The sequence below is a fragment of the Homalodisca vitripennis genome, chromosome 3 (genome assembly GCF_021130785.1).
Source record: "Homalodisca vitripennis isolate AUS2020 chromosome 3, UT_GWSS_2.1, whole genome shotgun sequence".
In the NCBI taxonomy this organism is placed as follows: domain Eukaryota; kingdom Metazoa; phylum Arthropoda; class Insecta; order Hemiptera; family Cicadellidae; genus Homalodisca; species Homalodisca vitripennis.
The window spans coordinates 95998716-96018707 of record NC_060209.1 but is presented as its reverse complement, the minus strand read 5'-3'; the positions used below and the strand labels follow the sequence as shown (position 1 = coordinate 96018707).

General features: G+C 33.0%; 1 protein-coding gene across 1 annotated transcript in view; it reads right to left on the bottom strand.

The window, feature by feature from the left end:
- The window catches only part of LOC124357202, a 29912-nt gene extending 13279 nt beyond the window's left edge, over positions 1–16633 (bottom strand). The window contains exon 1 of the mRNA XM_046808741.1: positions 16558–16633. Within this exon, the coding sequence (XP_046664697.1) occupies positions 16558–16581 (24 nt within the window). The 5' untranslated portion in view covers positions 16582–16633. The remainder of the gene's footprint in view (positions 1–16557) is intronic.
- Between the last annotated feature and the right edge of the window lie 3359 nt (positions 16634–19992).

Sequence of the window (19992 nt, the reverse complement as noted above, 5' to 3'; positions counted from 1 at the left end):
AGTCTATGATTATAGAAAGATAGCGAGCTTGCTTGATTTAATTTAAGATTTGTTTCAATATTTCTATCTTTGCTCATAATCTCAATAAATTCACTGCAAATGTCAGACGAATGGCATGATACACTAGCTTTGTCTTTGTTACCATGTGTTGCTATGTGTTTCGCGATAAATAAATTAAATTCACTTATCAGCTCGAGACAGTCTAGAAATAGTCCGTTTGATGATTATGCATGCAGATACAACCACGGCAATTTGTTTCTCCTTTTTTTGTGCCCCTCCCAAAAATGCCAATTGCCTAGCGCCCTATGGCACGTGCCTACCATGCCTATTCGGTAAAACGGGCCTGCATGGCTGCCATACTAAACATGTACTCTCTGTGTCTGTTCCATGTAGGTAATGACCATCTGCTACCTCTATTGACATATAGGTACATTTGTTGACGATCAGTGACATCAGTTATAGTTAACATGTTGACTGTGACAGTCGTGCTAATGAAGGTGCAACACACTGTTACGTGTAATTTGCACCACTTAAGTAGGAAAACAGTGTAAAGCCACAGTGGAGGTGTTAATGTGGAAGTTATGACCTCACTTTTTTATCAGTTTTCATTTTCATACATTTCCTGCAACTTAAACTGAAAAAGAAGATAAAATGAGAAAAAGGTACAATAGAAAGTACAGGAAGTGTGCTATTACCCAAAACATTGATCCCTTTTAATTCATCCTCCAAACCGAAAACATGAGATAGTTAGATGGTCTACTTGACCCCACAAAGCTCATGCAGCTCTGGTATTCTTGTCCCCCATAAAGTTGCTTTGGACAGTCATAGTGCTATGTCACCTAAACAGCTGAGATATGAAAATCATTTCATTATGAAATCAGCTCTCTGAGATGACTAAAAATACCAGCCACTTTAAAATACACAATGAAACAGACGATGATCTTAACATCAATATCACAATTTTGAGATAGAGATAGCCTCCAACACAATATTTTCCCACTTTTGTAGTATGTAACCCCACTCAATCCAGGAACTAACTAACTGAGTATGAATAACACACAGACTAACACTTCCACTGATGGCTTAAAATAACACAGACTAAACTACTGCCTGGTGAGCTCCAATAATACAGAAACTAACTACTGTCTGATGGGCTACAATAATACACACACTAACTACTCATGGTGGGCTCCAATAACACACAGAGTAACTACAGCCTGATGAGCAACACACACACTGCATGGTGGGCTCCAGTAACACAAAAAACTACTGCCTAGTGGGCCTTCAATAACAAACAGACTAACTATTGCCTGGTGGGCAGTGGAACCTGTAGTCTCCATGATTCCCTTGTAGAGAGTACAAACACTATTTTACTACTGTTGCTTTACAATTTAATACTAATATCAGTTATAGTTAACAAGGGTTTTTTGTAGATAAAAACTATCTCTAGCTGCTGAATATTGACATTTTTTAATCTGAGTCATAGGGAAATTATTTTAAATCCATGTCCTGCCAGTTTTTCTCCTTCAATGATTATCAGAAAATCTTTTAAAAAAAATCTTGTAACAAAACAACCAATATCAGAATGGAGATTTATACTGTACTTCACTTCAGAACATCTTAAGGGAAGACTTCAAAGAAGAGAGGATTGATGCTCAATGTCCTGATACTCATATGCTATCCTGATGAGGGACTCCATACAGAATAGTACAACACACTTTATCACTCAAACCTTATGGCAAAGAAGAGAAGGCATTCAAAAAATGCTTCAAGGTCCTGATAGGTACTCATATACTATCTTGATGAGTCTTTTAAACAGTAATTATCCAACACACTTTATTATCAAACACTTCCTTACAGCAAAGGAGAGAAGGTATTCAAAGATGCTTTAATGTCCTGACATGCTAAATCAATGAGTCCTTTATACCGAAACGGTACATCACACTTTATTACCCAAAAGCTATCTTGAGGTAAGGAGAGAAGGTATTCAAAGATGCTTTTAATGTCCTGATATGCTAAAATCAATGAGTCCTTTATACCAAAAACTGTTCATCACACTGCTTCAATTTCCTGATATGCTATACCAATGAGTCCTTTATATTGAACTGTCCACCACACTGCTTTAATGTTCCTGATATATACTATATCAATGAGTCCTTTATATCGAACCGCCCATCACACTGCTTCAATGTCCTTATATGCTACTTTGATGTGTCCTTTATACTGCAGCAAGTCCATCTCACTTTAACACTTTATTATTAGTTAAAAAATCTACCTTATGCCAATAGAGAGGAGATATTCACATATGCTTCTAAGACCTATCTTAATGAATTCTTTATACCAAACACTATGTCAGGTTTTTCTTAAATTAAACCTTCAGAACAATGTCAGTATTGATTCTAAAAAAGTGAACACTTTCCTCACAAAATTAATCTCTTCCTCGCCGTCAAACATGTGCCTGCAAAAGTATATCTGTTCAGGTATTGACATGCTTACACATGTCATGAATCTTTTCACTTACTTTACGTGGATAGGTAATAATAATGCCTTCATTGTTGAGCGTTTTTCTGTTTTTACACTGCTTTACAAAAGTACTCCAGTCATTAATGATAAAATTCTAAAACTAATATAAAAACTACATAAAAACAACTACATATTATGCTTTACGCTGAATAAGTTACATACCATAATTCAGAATCCACTTACTATTAAAGCAATTGCAATAAAACATGAAATAACAAACATAGTATATGATTATAATTCACAATAAGTGGATACATGGTCGTATTTTTTAAAATTGTAAATAAAACACATAGCTACATTTGCATTCGATGTGCTATTCAGTAATGAACGATCAGGTTAAACTTTAATTATTGTAAGGCAGATTTGGTATTTACTACATCATAAGCTTAAGGTAAATGAGCAGGAAGAGGTAAGGGAGAGTTTTGGGGAAAGACTGTCAAAAAGAGAATAACTTAATGGTTAATAAAATGGTTTCTAATTGTTATTTTCCTTATCTATTACAAATTTGATTTAAAAATATAATTATTGAGGAAAAATTACAGCCCTCCCCCTTCCAATTATTAGAAAGGAGTATGAAAATCAGGTACAAAGAAAGAAGTAAGTTTCTTCTTTCAAGGTTCCTATACTTTTATGTGAGTGGTAAACTTCGTCTACAAATTTACTTACTTTAAAAAAAGTTTTTAATAACTAAAGATAAAATTTCTAAAATATACCCAGTATTGTAAACCAAATTTAAGATAACTCAAATAAATAATTAAAACATATTCAGATGAAACATTGATTCAAAATGTATTTTCTTATTGAACCTGAAAGTACCCTTAATCATTTAGAGTAAAATACAAAGATATATTTCCAATATCCTTCATGGAATAATTTAGCCATAATTCAATGTAAAGACGATTCACCTTTCTAAACACAATCCTATAATCTCATAAATTAGAATATATCATGGTGTTGATAATATGTATTAAGTTGTTTTACAATATTTAATATTAATACCACTTTTTTGACGATATTTATGTTAGAAAGCAATTACATTCACTTGACTTTCCGTGGCACATATTCATACATACACATATTAGTACTGGTGAATGGTATGACGGGATTGATTTCAAAGCAAATCACTATATCAAAGAAATAAATAAAATTAATTGTCCCTTACTGTATAATAACCATCACCATAATGCACATTATATACAGGTTATGTAATCACCATATTACTAGTACAAATATATGTAATTGAACTTAAATTATTGTAGTTCTAATTAGTTTATTGTCATTTTTTGATTAGGATGTTAACATTTTTCATTTATTATAACTAAAACTAATTCTGGTTTAATTTTTATTTGACTTTTTGAATATAGAATTAGTTTTAGGTAATCACTTAATATTTTAAGTGAATAAGTTTAATACTTACTATATAATTAACTTAGTTGTAAATATTCTATTCATACAGTTGAATTTGCGTACTCAAATTTACCTATGAACTTATTTACCTCAACTTGAACAATAGCTTTTTCTCTCTATTCACTTGACTTTCAATATTACCTTTTAGTGATTTGATTAAGATTGTAAGGGCATTTACTTTTAAGGTAGTGTGAACTATTTTTATTTTATTTCATTCACAGACCTTTAAGATAACTTTCTTGAAGACAGAAAAATAAGGATTTTTTGTTATCTCTTTACAAAGAGTTATGGTAATTCATATTAAGAATAATTTTGATCAGCATTGTAACCAGGCTCAAAGAGAATGGCAGGACACATGTAATTAACCACTTGAACGCTAGAGCAACTTGGCATTTTGTCAAACCTAGTTAATACAGTATAGCAGAATAGGAGTCAATTTGGTAATATAATCATCTTGTATAATGCTGCCTAAGATAATAAGCCAGGATCATGTCAGCACCAGCGAGGAATGCACACTGCGGCTGGAAGGTGGTGGCTGTGGTATCGTGACCTCGGAGAACGGTTCTACTTGTCTTTCAGCTTGTGGTTACTGTTTCATTTCCTCTATTTTGAAATTAAACGGATTGATAAGTAAACATTGTCTTTTTTATTTCCTAATAGCAAATTTCACAACTTGAATACTTACAATGCACATGTTTTATCCATTTCAATAAAAGGATATTCTGTACCTATTGTTGGTTGTACAAATATTATTATACAACCAACAATTATAATACTATCATTATTGTTGTATTATTATAATGTTATTATTGTTGGTTGTATAGCTATAGAACTATAGTGGCTTCTATTTCCATTCCCTAATTCTGTAATATAGCTGCTTTTAAAGGTTATATTTGGTTGTTTTAGAATCAATCTTCATTCATGTACCACTCTGGCCACAAATAATATGAATCTTTTTCAAGCCTACATAGGCCAATAAATGTTTCTTTTAGCCACTAGCCAGCCCATTTTGTATAAAAGAATTATTGTTTCTAAAACTAGTTATGCAAAAGAAACAAAATTCGGCATATAGCTCTGAATATATAAGGTAAAATTTTCAAAATTCTATTATTTTCTTTAATATTTACAAAACGGCGGCTGTTGAACATTTTTAAAGTCAAGTAACAGAAAAACCAGTACCGGTATAGTAAAAAAAACATTTACTAGACACCAACTATTTGAAATATTTTATTATAAATCCAACGATGCTTGTTTTAACAAAATCCGTCAATAAATAAGTGATTGTGACCACTTTTAAGGTACGCTAACAGAAGCTGGTAGTAACAAACACCTCACCCTTCTCAACAGTGACATGTTTGGACTCCCGGGTTGTGCAAGTGTGCCTTTAAAGTGGTCCTCCTTGCTTATGCTTTGACGGATTTTTATAAAACATGTATTGTTGGAATTGTAATAAAAATTTTAAAATAGTTAGTATCTTTTAAAATTTGTATAAAATATGTAAAAATCTGATACCTATCAAAAGACAAAATGTTCCCTGTTCCCGGCTTGTGCATGCTTACCTTTAAAGTGGGTATGCTCACTTATTCATTGATGGATTTCATTAAAACAAGTACCGTTGGATTTGTAATGACATTTTTCAAATAGTTGGTGTCTAATAAATGTTTTTTTTACTATACTGGTGCTATACTATACTAAGTAAATATTCTATAACTATACTGGTGTTTTTGTTATTTGACTTTAAAACTTGTTAACAGACACCTTTTTGTTAATAATAAAGAATACAACACAGTTTTTTTTTGTATTTTCGTCTTATCTATTCTAATCTATCTGCCAAATTTCGTTTTTTTTAGCTTAACTATTTTGAGAGATGATAATATTTGATGAACAATAAAAAATGGTGGCTAGCGGCTAAACAAAACATTTTTCGTCCTATATTTATATGAAATTGTTTTTTAATGATGAGTACTATCACCCACAGAAATATATACATTATATATATATATATATATATATATATATATATATATATATATATATATATATATATTGTGCCTCTATTTCCAGCTGTGGGAAATTGCCCTTTTACAATTCTTTGAACCTATATTTATTATGTTCATATGGAAATGTCAAATATAAATAAATGCATAACTCTCTAACTTTGATTTGCCTAAGTTCCACAAACTGCCAAATTCCAAATTAATTTTATCGTGTAGAAATTAGTTACAGCTGTCCATACTCATGAAATTAAATTGGTCGTTGATTGTAATCGGATGGAAACTAATGGTTAATATTGCCTCAAATCACATGGAATTGGCAAGTTTTTATAGGATTAAAGAAAATACAATTTTTTTAAATGATAGACTCTACTATATGAGTTGATGAGAAAAATCTAGAGAAATTACATAGGTACCGGTACTTTCTTTGTAAAAATTTAGAAATAGCTGTGTTTTTCAATCTTAGTAATGTTCAGAAGGAACCACACACCTTATTTACCTGGTCGGATTGTATCAAATTACATCAGAGTGTTACTACGTGTACATATGTTTGTATTTGTTGATTTAGATAATTTTGTTTACATCACAGGCTGGAACTGTTTTGACATGAGTACAAGCAATAATTAAATTTAAACAAGTCAAATATTTGTCCTATTTTTGGGTATATGTCCGGGGACTACACAGAAATAAAAAAAGTAAAATGTAGAACGATGGATATTAATACAAAATTCACAAAATAAATTGAACGTAAAGCTGAGAAAATTTAAGAAAATAATCATTTATTGACAGATACAAATCCGTTTGATATCTACTTTGTCACATATCTTAAGTAGACAGACTTTTAATTAATGATTAGTTTCATTGGCAATATTGGTGCCAATGAAACCAATTATTATAAAGTAAATTTGTTCCAATTACATATTTGAAATTCAACTGTTTGTTGTATTGCCCAATGTTTAGTAACAACTAAAGAAGGGGAGAAAATCTTAAGCCCCTAACCGCTCATTTAGTTGAATCATAATCTTATAAGATTTAAATGTAGACATCATATAGAAATTCAACAGATCAGCTTTTAATGAAACTTGGAATAATAGGGACGGGCAAAGGTTTATTACTAATTTAACAAACAATGTGATATTGTGGTAAATGTATACATTTAGTTCATGAATTACAACTTCTGAACAAAATCTGATATTTGTAAGGTATCAATTACCCTCAGTTCTGCAATGAGACAGGCTGATAACGGATTAGGAAATTCCCACTGCCTGGTGGTAAACAAGGCAATGGGAATTTAATGGCCAAGCTAACATGGATTGGTGTGATTCATGTTGTTTTGGAATTACAAAAATGTACTTATTGGTTGATGTATTGGAACATTCCGTCTAGAGATCTGGACTTATAATCTTGTAATCTTGTCTACTTAGCCTGTCATGGGATCTCATCTTGACATTTACTTTATAGCTGAACATGTCTTATAGTTGAAACTTTATTTTTGTCACTATTTATTACAGTTTGTTGTAAAAGGTTTTAACTATGTATATATTCTCTACAGCATTAAAAAAAATATTTAGTCTTATTAAATTCATAAATGTTCATAGTTCCATAATTGGGTCAGCTGGAAATTCCAAAAAGTAGTTGGCATCTTTTAAAGTCCTCTAGTTTTTTAGTTTATACAAATTCTTTTTACTTATTCATCATATGCTTTAAAATCGTTCACAAATATATTTTTAATAAAATGCCTGTTACTAGATGTTCTGAGCTTCTCAACTCTATTTAAAATCCTTTTTATGCAGAAGATGGTGTAGAATTAGCTTCTAGATTTAAGATGCCTCTTGCTTTTAGCAATTTTGGACATAACAGTTATTGAAAAACCGCTCCTTTACATATCAAGCTTATTATAAAACTAAGTTAAGGGAAGACAAAAAGGAAATACAGCACTGTGATTATAAATTTGCTTACATGAACATCAGTTGGAAGAGAATCACAGCATGAGGACAAACCTGAACAAGTAGCAGGCATCCTTCTGGGTAAGACTATGAAAAAAGAACTGAAATGGAATTCTTTGCAGTTGCTAGACTAAATGAGGAGCATGGTGACAGGATAGTTGGTATCTGTATGTTTGATGTTGTAAATGTGATTTGGCAGTGCTGATCTGAGTATTGAGCATGACAATGTGGAAGAGATGAACCAGGTGAACACTAAGCTGTCATTGGCCACTCTACTACTTGGGAACTTTGACACCACACTCCAGTCAACTGACCACTTTATCTTGACACTCTCTAATATTCCTGCTCTTGCTTGTGCCATTCATCTACAGCCTGCTTATAAGGATTATTTTAGAAAAGAATGTGAGCTGATGTTATATCTTACTAATCCAAGGTGATAGGTCCTCTCTTGTCTTTGACAAATTCTGTCAAACACCTCACTGACAGATATAGCTATAAAGCAATGTTCAGGAACTGTGGTGGTGACGATTGATCAGCTGAGGTCTCAGTACGTGTGAGCTGAAGTAATATCTTACTCCCTTGAGTTTAAATCTCCTGCCTTGTCATTGAACAATTCTGTCTAACACATCACAGACAGATACCTTACTGCTGGAAAGCAATGTTCAGGAACTGTAGCAGTGTTCATTGACCAGCTGAGATCTCAGTGCTTATGAGCTGAAGTAATTACTCCCTTGAGTTTATACGTCCTGCCTTATCTTTGAACAATTCTGTCAACAGCTCACAGACAGATATTGCTAAAAAACAACGATCAGGAATTATATCAGTAGTGATGGTGATTGTGGTGTGTTCTCTGTTCTCATGGAAATTCAAGTTTACAAGTACGAGGGCTATCCAGTAAGTAGATTGTATTTCTCTCTGTAGCTCCTAGGGGCAGAACTGTCATGGCCATTTTGATGTCCGGACATTTCTTCGTTCAGTGGCTCTGCAGTCTTGCTAATGACTGTGACTCCTTGCTATTTTATAATAGCAGTTTAAAATGTGTGACGCAATTGAAAATCCCACGAGTTGTGAACTGCGGTTGGTAATACGGTTTTTGTTGGCTAAACACAATAACCTAATAGAGATTTATCGCCAACTCTATGAAGTTTATGGAAACGATGTGATTATTGAATATGGAGTGCATCAGTGGAGTATTAGGTTAAAAATGCCCGAACTAATGTGCATGATGATGAACAAAGTGGAAAGCCAAGATTTGTGACAGATGAAATTGTCTCTAAAGTCGATGAGAAGATTAAAGAAGACTGCCGATTCACAATATCAGAACTCTCACTTAGTTTTCCTCAAATTATGAGGAGTTTGTTACATGAAATTGTTATACAGAAGTTAGGTCACCATAAATTTTGTGCAAGATGCGTACTGAAAATCAACACATAGCAATCTGACTCGAGAAGTCCTGGATGCTTTTGAGTGGGTGGTGTTTTCATATCTGCCTTACAGTCCAAACCTTGCAACTAGCGACTACAACCTGTTTCCAGCAATGAAGACCTGACTTGCGGCACAGCGCTTTGATTACAAAGAGGGTGTACCTATCTGGTTGTCTCCAGCGGCAGCATTTTATAATGCTGGAATTTCAAAACTAGTTCACCGCTATAATAAGTGCCTAAAGTTGTATGGTGAATATGTTGAAAATAGTATTTTATTGTCACGTTCAAATGTATATAATACAATTGTTTCTTTCACTTTCTGGACAGCCCTTGTAGTTTCATAATCAACTGTATAAGAAGGGCTAACAATACCTCCTAATAGTAATGAGTTTTGTGACATCACCAACAAACCCACCACTGACTATTTTGTACAACCTAACATTAATAAGGACTGGTCACTGGTGTTGTAAAAGGATTCAGCAGGTCAAAGTCACAATAAACAGATGTAAGGCTCAGGCACACAGCTATATGAATTCTTGTATCTGCGTAATGTTGATATGCATGTAAAGTTCTAGAGAAAAATAATCTGGCTTGGCTAAGATGGTATTATCAAAAATATTTTCTATGACATTAACAAATGTGAGTCTTTAGAACAATCTGGAACATTAAAAACGTAAACAGAGATGGCTTTATCTTTTCTTTGTCACAATCTCAAAGTTACACTGAGTACAGTTAGTACAGTTTCAAGGATTTCCATCTCTATCTAGGTTTTGATCAAGTCACCAATTCAAATCTATAACTCCCTTATTAAAATATTTGACTCTATTTAGGAGTTTTCACCTGTAAATATATGAATTGTATTACTTGGTTTAATTGTATACTTGTTCATGATTTTATTGCATTTGGTATAACATTTTTAATTCTCCAAATAGATTGGAGACCAGATTCCCTAGGTCTCTACCCCATATTGGAATTATTATTTTCTACTTTTACAGTTCAGCAGGTCTGGATAGTAAATATGTGGAGTAAAACAACATTTTCCTAATTTTAACCCAAAAAGAATATGAATAAAATTGAATATATTCATTGTTTCATAAGAAATTACGAGACTATTAAAGTCATATAAGCAACTAATTATATCAATTGGTTGATGTGTTCCTAATAATAAAATTGGTATTTGAATCATTTAACTAAAGATAATTCATTTTGTGAGGTATTGTTCTGTGTGAAATGATCAATTGACTAAAACCTCTTTATGACTAAGCATCAGATTAAAATGGCTAAAGTATATTGGATTCCAGCAGTCTACTGGTACTCTAAAGTATATCAGATTCTAGGAATCTATCTGTACTCCAAAAATAAGTCATTTACAAAAACCATTTACTGACCCAGCACCAAATTGAATTGGGTAAAGTATTCCAGCAGTTTACATGTACTGCTAAAATAAATAAAAATAAGTCATTTACAAAAATTACTTACTAACCCAGCATCAGATTACCAGGAACAGAACTAGAGGAGGCACGTGCTCCAGGGTGTAGGATGTGGGGGAGGCAAAATGTAAAAGGAAAAAATAGTCTGACAAATGATTGCTTATTTAAAACCCATCTAAATAGATAAAAGTAAAATGTCTTGGCTGGGCTACAGTGAAAGTAACAATATGTTTCACTGTATACCGTAACCTAAAGTTTATACCAGCATCTCAGTCGGAAATATCTGCTTTAGTTAAAGAAAAGGGACTTTTGAAATAGAAAAAGTGGAATGATAAATTACACCAACATGGAAATTTATCAAATCATAAGATTTGTGGAAATCTTTCAGGTTATCTCTTGGATTCCGTGGCACTGATAAAGAGCTTCAGGATCAGATTATGCAAGAAGAAGCTCACTGGAGGGCAGTAATACACAGCACAATAAAGAAGCTTGTGATTTTAGTGACCCACACGCCACACAGTGATAAATTTGTGAATACTACTGATCTACAGGTTCCACTAAAACAACACATTGATCAGTACAAGAGAGGTTAAGTTACTTATTTTATTCTGTGAACTAGGTACTATAAAGAGAAGTCTTCACCATAAACAAGGCTACCAGAAACATCGAAGTCCTTCTGAACTTAAAGAAATCTTCCAGAGACTATTATTCTACATCTGAAGCTATTACCGAAACCAAATCCATAGCTGACATGAGCAGTGTACTGATGAACTTTTTAAAAAAGAGAAAAAGAAAGAAGAAAAATGCCTGATAAGATATGTGAAGAAGAAGTTTCTGAGTTGCATCTTATAGAGTTGTTTAGAATGTCTCTTAGAAGTCATTGAAAGCATAACCATGGAATTAAGTACTAAGTCCATGTGGCTTCAATGTATGATATGGAAGTAAGGGTTTTTGAACTGAAAAAGAAAGAATTCATGTTTGAAGTTCAAAGTTTTAAGTATTTTCGATTTGCAGTAGAGCAAGATGTTGAAGATGCTTTATATCTATCGATGTTGGCAAACTTCAAGAAGCTTATCTAAACAAACCCACAACACTAATTTCTTCCAGTTTCAGTTATCTGGAAAAAGTTTTAGCAATCTAAAACCAAAAACTAACTAAGAATTACAAAAAGGCCGGAAGTGCTAACTAAAATTAATATTATATCAATCGTATAAGAGAACTGTGAGATCATTTACAACGAAATCATAAACAATTTTTAATGAAATAAATGTCACAAAATTAAGTTAAAGAACTGTAATTATAAATGTGTACCTTAGTGTTTATGGTATGTGTTAATCTTGTTGATGTTTATATATTCCAACTATAATTTTTATAATTAAAATACATTGAACGCTTTATTATTCATTTATTGTTAAGTCTATGTACATTTTAGCATTGCTGTAAGATACCAGTTGTTCATTGTAGTTGAAATAATAATATAATTCACAATAATTTTGTTTTCTTTATTAGTTACAAACTATAACATAAAGTGTCATGCAGTAAATATAAATTACTTAATTAGTAAACATATATCTCCTTAAAAACAACAATCAAAAAACTTCTCATATAATTTAAATTCTCAAAATTTTTGAAATTAAGTTGCTGACATGGATCTACCATGGCGGTCAAACAAAGTTTTGCAACCTCTTTAACAAACTCCTATTTCCGGAACTGCAAATGCCTAGAGTATATCGGAGTTGAGCAGTCTACTTGTATCAGTGTATCAGAGTGTAATGTAATCAGAGCATACTCCGAACAGCATACTTTGCTCTTGCTGAGTCATATCTTCGATATAGCCTTGTACTGTGGGGAAACTCTTCCAAAACAAACCTCCAAAGAGTATTAATACACCAGAAGAAAATCATCAGAGCCATGCTGGGTCTAGGTCCTCGGGAGTCCTGCCGAGGAGCTTTTATAAACTTAAAAATCCGTACAGTGGTAGCTCTCTACATTCTTGAGGTAATCGTCCATGCTGCACGTCAAGATCTCCCCAGAAGAAACAACCTACATAACCACTTCACAAGAAACGGTAGCGACTATGTTCTTCCCAATCACAGACTGGCACTCTATGAGAAGAAGCCCTCATACATCGGTGCCAAACTTGGCAACTACCTGCCTGATGAGCTGAAAATTCCAGGGCCAATCAAGAATATGAGACAGCGGCTTATCAACTGGCTCCTAGTTCGACCCCTTTACTCAATCGACGAGTACATTCGGTGGAGGGAAGACCCGACTTTTCAAGATCAAAACTAATTTCGTACATGGATTTATCACCTATTTGTAATGCAAGCCTAGTTTGTATTCATCAAGTTCCAACTCTTGCAAACTTTTGACGACATTTCTGTACTCAAAGTTCATGAAATAAAGAGTTTTGTCTATTGTCTATTGTATTCTAAAGGTAAATGTGAACACTACAATTTGAGGATTGTAATCTATCCTATTTTTCAGATGTCAACAAGGTTAAAGTGTATGGTTAATCATATATAAACGTTACAAACTAATTTATATGTGACGATGAACTTGTCCAAGTCACTGTAGACACAGAACAAGTTGTACATAAAAAAATTTAAGATAACAACAATTGTTCAATTGGAATGTACATAATCCAATCATCCATCAAGTTGTCCGGATGATTAGATTAGGTAGAACCATTTCACTTCACAGAACAAGAGCACATATAGGTAAAAGGCTGAGGAAAACCCAATAAGCACTTCAACTGAAGCAAAAGGGAGGCAGAAAGGCAGTGGTAGGAATAGGAGGACAATATCAGCCATCTTAGGTCTTGGTGTTTTTCTTCTTGACTCAAAGTCATAGTGTTTGTGTTCAAATTTTATTGTCTGATCCTGATGTTTCTATAAATTTTTAGGTATGGTTAATCTTATGCCTTAAGATTTTCGTCTTCTCATTTAGATCAATCATCGAAACGTATTATTCTTGTTTTTTAATATTAACGATGGCAAATATCTGGAATGATTGTTATCCTTTCAGTATGTTTCTATTTACTTTGTCCTTGTCTAGCAACTACATTTATTTTATCTGTATAGTATGCACAATCATAGGAAAAAAATTTGCTATACTTGTTTGCTTCTTTATCCCTCGGAAAAAACTGCATTTTGTGTCTAGTGACTTAAAGCGTATTTGGAGTATAGCTCGTTGAACCATGTCTCTCTGTATTTTCTTTTTCCATTCCTTAATGAGAAATTCTCAATAAATATTCCTTTCATCAAAGAAGCCAATTTTCAGCGCATTACAATTACTCATTTACAGTTGGCCAATTAATTTAGGTTTTACTGCAATCTTTCACTAATAATCACAGTGGATTTAAGTTTAAATTGGTCACTGACAAAACTTAGAACAAGGTAGACCAAACTTGTATGCCATTGTTATTTCAGTATATGTATTACTAGTCAAGTACTTTGTATTTAATATTTTTTAATCTGCAATTAAAAGTATCTTTCAATTAGATCCTTCAGTTTTAGGTAGAATTTTAATCCACCTAATGCAATTTATAAGTGTAATCAATATGTATTTATGCATCATGAAGATTTCGGCAGCAATTTTAACGCATATTTACGAATCCTGATAGGGACATTTAACATACAAGTGAATAACAAGTCAAGTCGTTGTTGGGATCATACGAGCCGAAGGGTGAGAAGCCCTAGGGTCAAAACCTTTATCTACACCTTTTAGTTGGATGGTTTTAGCCAAAATTGGAATAGTCATGCTATGAGATGAATGTTAACCCTGGATGGGATCAGGACCGTATTTAACTTTATGCCGCCCTTAGGCCATCCTAGGATTTGCCGTCCTCACCCCTAATCTTCCGCAAATACATATCAAAACATAAATACCTAACAAACTGAAAATAGTTTAACAAACTATTGCATTAGGTGTTTGAATATTTTTTTGAAATCAGTGCCACCAGCTTCACGTGGACGTATGAGCCTAAGACGCACGAACAGTGACTGACGGGTGGCAGAATAAAGTTTTTGTACAATAGTAGTAGTATAGAGCGCAGACATCGCCTATTTGTTGATATTGCCGAGCTTTGTAGACAGATGGCCATATCTTCAATTATAACGCACGGAGTGTAGATACCTGCACAACCTACACCATCCCCCACACTACTCTTTATGGTGCTCAGATCCTCCTAAATGGTGTAGTATTTTGGTGGTGGTTATTGGGGGGTTGATATGCCATTTGGCAGCGCCGCCGCCAGTCGAAGTCACCTCAAATCCAAAGTTGCCGCCCCTGGCAAAATGCCATACTAGGCCCAGGCAGGCTCGACTGATTTTATTAAAAATATGGTACTGGATTGGATACAGCGCACTTTTGAGACAAGCTGGTGGAGCCCTATGGTTGAAACAATTAGACTAGACACCTTGCAGTCAAATGAATTTTATCTAAAATTAATATGAATGTTCTGTAAGACAAATAATAACCAAGTATAGCTAATAACCGTCTTTAAAGCCAATGAGGCGGAGAACCTAGGCCAAAACGGTTTGATATACAATTACTATAAACGCCTAGCGTTTGGATGTACCTATTTTAACCAGAATTGGCGTTTTTATATATAATAAATTTTAACTAAGGATGGTTTTCGTGTCCATTAAGATCTCAGAGGCCAGACCTCAAAACTGCTAACGACTGGGATGGTTGCTAGCTTCACAACACCACCAGAAGCACAAAAAAGGTGGAAAATCCCAAAGGCTAAAAAATATCAGTGGCTAGGAACTCCTAGAGGTTGAGAACTATAACACACATGGAGCTTCCAAATTCCGAATGTTACCAGAAACTGGTAGCTCCCTTCTCCCTTCTCACTGGGAGGCCGGAAGCACCTAGTGACGGAGAGATCCGGAAATTCCCATCGTTCGAATGCTTCCAGGAGGATGATAGCTTACAATGGTCAGGAACTCCTAGAGGCTGAGATCTCTTAGGGTTTGGGAGCTTTCAAAAGAAGCTAACAGAGCACGAGAGCTATCAGAAGCCGAGTTCTTAGAATATTCCAGAGTTAGATTAATTATTCTTGTGACTGAAGAACGAGGTGGTTCACTGACGTAAATTTAAACGTATCAGTCTTTAAAACATAAATCTACCTGGATCTTGTGTCCGGAGAGCCAAAAGGTTTTATTTAGATAAACTGTACACATCAATAATAATCATGGAATAGGTTAAAATGTGATGTTACTTTCAGGAATTTGAATGTAGTCCATGACGTCAGCCTTTCTAGCAATTGTTAAAGTCTTCATGCACACGAAAAGGGCATGTAAAGCACAGGGAGTGAAACCGTAAAGTAATTTTGAAACGTGACAAGCTTTATAAGATATTCCAATCTTTAAAACATATTTACCTATATACGAAATTACGACTTATTCAGTACCGCATTAGATTTTTGTCGTGGAAAAACAAACACCCAAATATTCATGAAATCAAAGTATAGATATATCTAATTTAATGTGCTATATCTTATACTAGAAGTATTTCATGTTTAATATGGTGCCTTACCACTATGTCTATTTCTTGAACCACAAAGGTACTTTTACAGAAGGCCTATCTTCTTACTAAGTAAAAGTGTTCACGCAGCTTCAAATGTATTTTGGGTTTAAGTATTTGTTACAAATAAATTCTTTGAATAAAAATTAACCTTATATGATTCAAAAGATTACATTTACCTAATTCTAGAGTAAAGGTCTCTAACCAAACTGTAATGATGAATTAGTACGAATGACTAGTGGAATATGATTTAATAAATAACAACTCATAATATTGATAATAATATTGAGATAAGACTTACCAGAACGTAACACAAGAGCATCATACGCGATGTGAGCAGTGAAGGAGGGAAGATGGTCTATATATGTCTGCGGTTTGCGGGGGGTGACATCTGATAGTGTGGCGAGCAAAGCCGCCCGTTCTGTGGTTCAAGGTCGGGGCTGGCCCTCACCACATCACCTGTCTTATCAGAGGAATCAATCATCATATGATTACTCTGGTCCGTTGATTACAGGGCCGGCCTAAGACAAAATGTGTCAGAGCTGCTGACGGCGGCCACCGCCCATAGATGCAATAAAATTAACGTCACGCTTTTCAAGGTAACGGAGCTAGGGTTATTTTATCTGATGTCAAAAACTTCAAAACAGTTTTTTATCTTAAGTTTAGTTATCAAATATGACTACTGTATTACACCTGTGTGTTTCAGTAATTTACACAATAAATTGTTCTAGTAAACAAACAATTAGATGTTATGAACGAAACATTTTTTCCCACCTAAGCGTACATAAAAAGAAACGAGTTACGAATCTCTTTGAGTATTGTTTTTAAACACAATTATTTACACATTATTTAAATTTTGAAGATACAATACGCGTGGCTTCATAGTAAAAATACCAAGTCCAAAACTGACTAAACAATATTTAGACGGATACATTTTTTGTGAGCGATTTACCATGGATTTTTGTTATTAAACAGTTTACATAAATGGAATGTTTTGATTTTTTATAACTATATTTTTAAAGTTTTAAAGTTAATTATGTATTACAAATAAAAAAAACATCAAATAATACAATTTTTATAGAAAGAAACCTTTCGTGATTTGACTCTGACTGCAGATCATACTTTAATATCATTACAGTGATTTAGAGACTCACAATCTCAAACACAGAGCATTGCGATACTGTTTCTTGTGATAGAGTGTGTCTCAAGTAAGTTTTTATCAACTTAAGATTTAAACAAAATCTTTCTACAGACGCCAACAAACATTGATAGTCAGAGGAATCGTCACAGTAATTGACAAACCACGCGTTTTCCAGCTCCAGCTGTTTAATACATTCAAGTTTAGGACGCCTTTGTTTTATCGTATAAAACTGAAAAAAATAAACGTATTCATAATTAAAATTCATGAAATTAAATTTTATATTACAAAATTTAAACTGCAGAAAATAATTAATCAAGCCCATATTTATTAATGAAATTAATAATGATGTACACAAGTAAACTTCATTGTTTTATTTCGTACGAATAATAAGTTGTTCAAATTTATTGAAAGAAATCATGTCCTCTATAACGCTCTGGTAATATTCTTATTATTTAAATTCAGTTATTCAGAAAATATCCGAACACTGTATACACATAACACACACAAAAAATAAATTAATAAATAAAAAATAAATCCAAACATATTTACAATTAAAAAAATAAAAATACAAGCTTTGTTGAGTTGAATAGTTCCAAAACAGCTTGACAAGTAATATGTTGATGTATTCTGTTTTCAATTCACGTGAAAAACATTTTAAATTATTAAATTCAACAGCAGGCTCTAGTCCACTATTGTTAAATGTGTGTATGCCCACTTAAGTAAGGATGCTAATCATTTGAATATTAACTTTTAATCCACGAGACGAGAGCCAGTTTGCTCTGTATGAGCACACGTGTTTTTTTATCGATTCAGAAAAAAATAAATTGATTATTAGCCACTCTACTTTTGGTAAAGGTCGAATTGAGACGGTGTAAATTTCTTTCTTAGAGAAAACTTTTCAACCGATTTGAGGCAAAATAGGGTTGTGTGCTTATACAGTGCAAAATTGTCTCAGCTCCTGGAATATTAGTTGAAACATATTTTGATCAATTTAGAATTTGACTTAAAATACAAAGTTTTTAAAAAAAATATGTTTGTATTATTAATATTTGATATACAGTTTACATAAAATATACCTTTATTTTGCGATAGTTTTCTTGGGTGAAATTAGCTAATCACATAACTCAGATGTTTATGTTACTTTTATCTGCTAGAAGGATCTCTTAATTCCTTCATTTAAACATCAAGTCATCTTTCTTGGCCACCTCATCAAATGTTAAGAGGAATTTAATTATAAATTTACTGGATTTACGTTGCTCGTATCTTTCTTCTGTGCGGACAGTGTCAACAAGTGGTGCGAAAAAGTGAAAAAGTTAACTCTTAGGCGCACTTTGAGATAAGTAGGTTTCATAATTTTTTCACTTTTTTCATTTAATCATTGCTTCTTTTTACTTTTATCCGAAGAGTTCGAAATTCTGCTTTGAATTTTAAACCCTCAGCAAACTCTTTAAATTTTATAAAGCAAGTAAAACGTCCATTTCCCTCGGAAATCTGTTAACGATGTTTTTACAGATTTTAAACTATTTACAGCTTGTGAGAAGTAGATGTCATATTCACAATGTTGACAAGCACTCGTAATAAATATTGCTACTCCAACAGTTCATTGATGTTCTTTTGAAAATTAAATTAAAGAAATTTAACGCAGTTTTCTTTTCTCTTATAGCGCCCCTTCAAATATCTAACGTGTGCAGCAGCACACAACGCACACGCCTTGTGCGGCCCTGTCGTTCAGTTTATACATTGTCCGATTTTCCCAACAAATCATTCGTCGATTTAAAAACAAACAAAAAAACAGTAAGATTGTACTAGGATTTTTGTAAGTGTCATGATTATCAACTGTATCACAAATAACTGTTTCAGGACAAAATAAAAATTGTAACATTGTAACCATCTGTCTACCTACCATTTAGCGGTAAAAACATGTCAAATACTCTCGTAAGATAATTTATAAAAATGCAAAATAATTTTGGAATTACTTAATCACTATTTTATTACCACATAGACATAAAATAAACCATTGTGTACGCTGACTGCCACCACCCGGATACCTCTAATAACAAGTAAAAGCCTTGCACTTATTCTGGTTGTAATTCCATTAGTCTATGTGAACAACGGTACAGGGGTCTTTTATATCATAATTTTGTACGATTACTTATCAATTTTTTATAGAAAATTGGTGTAAATACTAATAAAACCATCGATTTGATTATTAATTTGGGACTTTAAATGTTTTTAACATGTAACGTTCTTACATGATAATAATAATATGTTAATAAAAGTTTCATCTATATATTTTGCGTCCATTACTAAGTACCACGAAATTTATTTGGGTCTTAATAAAACTTTTACTATAACAATTTGATACAAATTATTTGCATCAGGTATTTATATTTAAATGAGTACTGTTATAGCTCATATAAACAAATATACTAAAATATAATCAACCTACATCATTGAATACGGAAAGAGTATATATGAAAACAATAACCGTCGTAATAAACACAGAGTAAGGGATTATAACATTAAGGAGGACACATTTTGTTAACTATTGGAGTCGAGTTTAATGTAATGTATTATGTATATAATCTTGACTAT